This window comes from Equus asinus, chromosome 20 (assembly GCF_041296235.1).
Source record: "Equus asinus isolate D_3611 breed Donkey chromosome 20, EquAss-T2T_v2, whole genome shotgun sequence".
Classification (NCBI taxonomy): domain Eukaryota; kingdom Metazoa; phylum Chordata; class Mammalia; order Perissodactyla; family Equidae; genus Equus; species Equus asinus.
The window spans coordinates 68,488,173-68,494,172 of NC_091809.1; the positions used below are offsets into that span (position 1 = coordinate 68,488,173).

The 6,000-nt window shown below is 53.0% G+C and overlaps 2 protein-coding genes across 3 annotated transcripts in view; one reads left to right on the forward strand and one right to left on the reverse strand.

Moving 5' to 3' along the window:
• FAT3 (FAT atypical cadherin 3) overlaps nt 1-5,415 on the reverse strand; it is a 616,260-nt gene extending 610,845 nt beyond the window's left edge. For both annotated transcript variants that reach the window (XM_070490463.1, XM_070490462.1), the window contains exon 1: nt 5,284-5,415. The gene's annotated coding sequence lies outside the window, so the exon portion shown is untranslated. The remainder of the gene's footprint in view (nt 1-5,283) is intronic.
• Nucleotides 4,244-5,794, forward strand: LOC123278953 (basic salivary proline-rich protein 2-like). The gene is made up of 3 exons (XM_044753065.1): nt 4,244-4,385; nt 4,645-5,112; nt 5,205-5,794. The coding sequence occupies exons 1-3, from the start codon at nt 4,244-4,246 to the stop codon at nt 5,792-5,794; spliced, it is 1,200 nt and encodes a 399-aa protein (XP_044609000.1).
• The last annotated feature ends 206 nt before the right edge of the window (nt 5,795-6,000 follow it).

The window sequence follows — 6,000 nt, forward strand, 5'->3', positions numbered from 1 at the left end:
AAATATTACTGGAAAGAAATTTAAAAGAAATGAAATTTTTAAAGAGATCAAAGAAATAAAGAAAAAGAAAATAGAAAAAAGCAAAAACTAAAAGTGAAGCCTTTTGTATGTGAGTGAGGAAGATTGGCCCTGAGCTGCCCTCTGTGCCAATCTTCCTCTTATTTTTTTTATGTGGGATGCTGCCACAGTGTAGCTTGATGAGCAACTCTAGGTCCGCACCCAGGATTGGAACCTGCGAACCCCGGGCCACAGAAGCAGAGCATATGAACTTAACCACTATGGCTGCCAGGCTGGCCCCCTGAAGCTTTCTTTTTTTTTTTTTTTAAGAAAGGAAAGGATTTTAAATTCCATGTAATTTTACAGAATAAAAACCGAGGGATAACTTTAAGACATACAAGGGCAAGAGTTAATTAAACAAATTTCCTTTATTAAATAGAGACTATAATCCTGAAAGATCAGAAAGGTGCAATACTAAAATCTGTTCAAGGATGCCTCTCAAGGTCCCCTGTACAATTTTCCTGTCCAAGCAAGGCAGCCTTCTGCTGAAGCATTGTCTAAAGAAGGACAATCCCACACTCCTCCTCATACCTCCTCCCAGGCCTCCACATTCATTTATCTATCCAGTGAAAGAAGTGACACACTTTGATTACATGAAGAATTTGATCATTAAGTTTTGAAATCTGTTCTCTATTTTCTCTGATCATCATCATGCCAGCAAACCCATTCTCAAACTTTCACCCCTTCTACTTAATACAAAAATAACTCAGTTCTAGAATAGGCTAAAATCAAAAGTAACCTGGGATTGCCATTCCAATCCAGAACTACTAGAATGGTCATTTGTCACTGTTACATGTAACTGAGAGCCTATTTTGGTAGCCGCTAAACAAGTGTTAAATATGTTCTCAATAAATTCAATCTGGGACATTAAACTGAATCTTTTTGTTTTTCTTTCTTAAAGGAAAGGCAAGCTTTCCTAAAATTATTCTTTGGAAGAAATTTGAGGAAAAGGAGGCAATGTAAACAAAGAAAGAAGAAAACTTATTAAAGGAATACTCTTTAAGTGAGAGAAAAATCGCTAAGCTTGAGAAGCCCATAGAATCAAATTGTCCCAAACAAAGAAAAGATACCTACTCTCAGGGTCTCCACAGAGGAAGTCACCTAAGCCACAAGTATTCATTTGTGCCTATTAGGCAGTAGGCACTGTGGTCACCCTCAAGAGGACAGCCTATAAAACCTAGACCCAAGCCCCACATAAAGTAGAAAGGTGCTCACAACGACATATTCAACAATCAGAGATTGAAAAATGTTTCAGAAAATGTTATCAAGAAGCAATATTCACAGGGGTTGTGTTTCTTTATTTTTTTTAAGACTATGCATATCTGGGGAAATCAGGGGCTCTCTTGTCTGCAGGAAGGAAGCGGGCAGGAGACATGTCTTTCCCTCTAGGTCTGTCAAATACTTTTTTTTTTACATTTTCATTCCTCCCTGGTGTTTGTCACAATCAGCAAAAACAACAGTTCATCAATAGTCCTTCCCAGCTATCAACGGAAATCAATCCAAATGGATGTGCCAATCAATCCACTTGGCACACCTGATCCCATCAGACGATCCCCACTCCATGCTCCTGCAGAAGGTAAAAACCTAGGAATGACCCACAATGGAAGAAACTAACATCCCCAGTATTATCCTTTCCCTCCTGTCCCAAAGGAAAAAGCCAACCCACCAGTCAACTGGACAGATGTGAGGTATCACTGAATGCCACACCCAGCTCCACAAATGGTAAGATAAAGCAGCTCGTTCGTCCTATTTGCATTATGAGCTATTAATATAACATAACAACACAACAGCCATGGGGAGTGCTCCTCAGAGCAGCCGGTAATGAGTAAATATCCTCTCCTTGCTGGAACTGCCTACTTCTTTCTATTTGACATAATTCATCAGCCGGATTAGAGCAGGTCATTCTGCAGTGTATGAAGAAAGCAAGGATGATAACACAACCTGACACATCAAAATGTTATGCAAGCAGCCTGAAGAGCTGCTGCCTTACAAAAAGCCGTGAGCAGGCAAAATAACCATATAGCATACAGGTCAGTGGGCATCCACTCAGTTTATTGCTACTCATTTCACTTTTGAGTAGCTCAGCACAACAGTAATTGCTAGTTAACACATAGACTGGGCACTGACGATTAAAAAAAAAATCCCCCAAATGACTCTGCCAGGATCTAGAATAAATAAAATTTGAAAAAAGGGGGGCGGGGCTTGATAGCCAGTCACTGGTCAACAAACACTGGCTGTGAAAATCCTGCAGCTACAAGAGATGGAGCCAGCCCAGCAGCTGACCGATTTCTGATCTCTGAGCCAGCTGCCTTTCATGTGGAGTTCTCTGTGTGGCTCAGATATGAAGACATTATAAGTGGACAGTTCTGGGAACTTTCTTTTCCCAGTGCACGGTGCATAGAAACTGGCCCCAGTACCATTCATTGTCCAAGTTCCAAAAAGGCAACAAGGATTCATGATTAAACATTAGCATTTGGTTTGATGCTGAGACAACTCTTCTCCTTGTAAAATGTTAAAAACCCTTCCCCCACTCCAACCCTATTAGAAAAAAAGCACATCAAAGCGCGAACATTATCATGCATTTTTTGTCTTTGTCTTTTGGCGCCCTGGTTTTCTTGGCTGTCCTTTATTCTCTCACTGCTCAACTGCTCCAATTTAGGAATAAGAACTCAAAAAAAAAAAAAAAAAAGCAGGAGCAGTTGACTCCGTGCAATTTTCAGGATTCTGCAGAATCTCAATCTCTCAATCTCTTCTCCCTCCTCCTCTCACTCAATCCCCTCCCTTCCTTTCCTTCTCAGATTCAAATGGCCACGTCACAAAACAGGACAACGTTCAAGCGTTAGATAAACGTTAAGAGAAGTTCAGTGCCTGCCGTTGGAGGCGAAATCTGGACGCTCTTTGATCCACACTGAGAAGTGGGCACCGCAGTCCTCAATTCCTAGATCGCGGGCTTCCCCCATTCCACCGCCTGAATTTGCCGCCTGGATCAGGCGCAAAGTCGTCTGCAGTCTTTTTGGCTGGTTCTCAGTCTCTGCATTTATTTTAACTCGGCCCCGGTGCAATCAGAGAATCTAATCCTAGCAACAAAGCCAGGAGCACAAATCCACCGTGATGAACTGGTCGGCCTGCTCCCCCGCCCCCTTCCTCCCACTACCCGTGATCGCCTTTGAAAAGACAAGCGTTGGGGCCAGAAAATTAATATGTCCGAGGCGAGGAAGAGAAAAGCGGCGGAATACAAGTGGCTAGGAGTGGTTTGGTTGTCGTTGTTTGTTTATGTGTATCTTTTAAACATCAAGGACCCGTACATATGAACCCAAGCTGGTCAAGTCCCCCGTGGGAGCGTCGCACAGCCCTAGGCGATCCCCAGACAGCTCGCCCCCCCCCCCCCCGTCTGGCTGGGGCCGGGGTGAGTGGGGGAGGTTCGCGCGGGTTGTCTGACACTTGTAAATGGAAGTGGGATCCAACTTGGAAAACAAACGCGCGGGAGTCTGGGGGCGGGGAGGAGAGGGAGGAGGGGCGAGATGGAGAAAAGACTCTTCAATCCTTAGCCGGATCCGCGCTTCCCTCCCTCCCTCCCGCCGCGGCGGCTGCAGGTTCGCCCAAACCAGAAGCGGAGTCCCAGTGCGCGCGCGGCGGTGGTGGGAAGGAGCCCGGGGCCGAGGCGCCGGGTGTCGGGAAGACGCCGCGAGCCACAGCCACCGACCGCCCACACTCCGGCCGCAGGCGCCTCTTCCTCTTGGGAGCCTCTCCTAGTCCCCCACGGCGACCTCGCCAGCTCTTTGCAGGCTCCCTCCCTGCTCACATCCGCTCCAGGACCACCTTCCAGTGCCTGGCTTGCCCCCATTATTACAAGGAGCTGCAGCCGCAGGATGCCACCACCACCACACACACATCCCGGGAGCGCCCCCTCTTTCCTCTTGTCGCAGGCTACTCGAAAGGCTCCCTTAGCTGGAATCCAAACTCCCGCCACCCCCGCATCCTTGCCCCAAGCGCGCCCCCCACCCCCCAACAAAAGCGGGGCAGGGAAAAGTGAACCATAAAAGTTGCTTTCCGCGAAGCCTAATCATGGTCAATGTTTAACCATCTCGCAAAGCACACGCGACAAAAGTCAGCGGGAGGGAGGAATACAGACCACAGGACAGCTAAAAATACCCGGGTTGACCACCTCGCGCAAGCCGGGGGCCTGATGCACTTTAGCTCAGCGACCCCCACTGGCGGAATCCTGGCGCGCACCGCGCGCCGCGCGAAGACAGTCCCGGCCATCTCGGCTGCCTCCCCGCCCGTGCCCCTCAAACTCCCACTCGGTCCCCGCACTCACGCTGGTCCTGGTGAGGGGAGTCCACCCAGCACGGCGCGAGAAGGGGCCCGGAGGGCAGAACTGGCGCGCTGGTGCATTCCCGCGCCCCCGACCCAAAGGCGGCTATAACGCACCCCCAGGACCGTCAGACCCGGGCTGCTTTCTTTTCAAAGACAAGCAACCTTCACGCACGCCCGCCAAAAATCGTGCACTCTCCGGTTTCCCTCTCCCTATCAAGATAGCAGGAAAAGTCCCTCCTCCTGGCACTCCGTAAAAGGCTGTCGCCCCAGCCCGAGAGCCGCTGCCATTCAGTACGTCTCACCCTGCCAATGACCCCCGCAAGCCGGAGTCAAGCGTGAAGTGGACCGCAGGACTGGCTAGTAACCCCTTCCCCTCCTCGGCGAAACTGGAGTCTGGGCTCCCTGCTTCGACCGGCGCCTTGCCAGGAGACGACCCAACTTGCGCCACCGGGTCCACCAAGTGCATCCATAGGCCTCTGAACATTGCCACAGCGCCCGACAGGTACCGGCCACCAACCAGTCTCGCCGCCTGGACCCTCTCATCCACCTGCAGCGGGCACCAGGAGCTCCAGGGGCCCAGGGATGGATGCACTGATCCGCAAGGCCCGCCGCGCCTCCTCCCCAAATCTTCAGCCTTCAAACTTGGCCAACTCTCCAAGCCAACCTCCGGGCTACCGCCGCAGGACCGAGCCTCCCTCCCTCCTTCTTACGGCGGCGACGGCTCGGAGCTCTACCGAGGCAAGAACTTTACAAGGTGAAAAGTTTCCCCCACGCGCTCTGCCGGCTTTCGCCTCCCGGAGCCCACCTCTCAGCCCATTTGCACCCGGCAGCTGGAGCTGTGGTCCGGCAGACGCGCTCCAGCCGGTGCGCCCGGCAGCCAAATAATCACGCTAAAAATCCCCCACGCACCCTTGCCTCCGCCGGCGATCCACGGTTCTACCAGGCGCTTCCCCCGTGGTCTTCCTCTCCGGGCGCTCCTGGCCAGGGCGAACCGGCCACCCGGCCGCTGCCGCCGCAGTGCCCGCCGCGCGCTCGCCGGGACCAGAGCCGCGAGCAGAGGCGCTCGGCGCTCGGGACGCCGCCGCCGCCGCGGGGGCTCGCAGGCGGAGGAGGGGAGCCGGGAGGAGGAGAACGGCAGCGGGAGGAGGGGGACGGGGGCGCGAGATCCCGGTCCGCAACCCAGATCACAGCGCAGCCTGCCGGGAGGAGCGCCGGCTCTTGTGGCTGCTCCGAGCTGCCGCCGCCGCCGCTACTGCTCGCCGCCTCGCGGCTCCCAGCTCCCCATCACCGTCGACGCCGACGCACAGCCAAGCCCCTCTCTCGAGTCTCCCCCTCTCGCTTCTCTCGCGCTGTCTCCTCCTCCCAAACCGCGAGCGAAAAGGGCGAGGGGGAGAGAAGCCTCGGCGTCCAGGATGACTAGCGATCTCGGAGTGCGGCGCGGGGGAGAGGGGGCGGGCGAGGAGGGGGAATCTGGGGGAGGCGCGGCGAGCCGTAGGGCGCTCCCGGCGCCGGGCCTGGAAGCCGGACTAATTTTAGAGCTGGAGTCTTCCTCCAGCCGTCTCTCTCGGGGCTCGAGAATAACACCAGCTTGCCTTCCTGCCGCGGGCAGAGCGTGCTGCCGGCTTC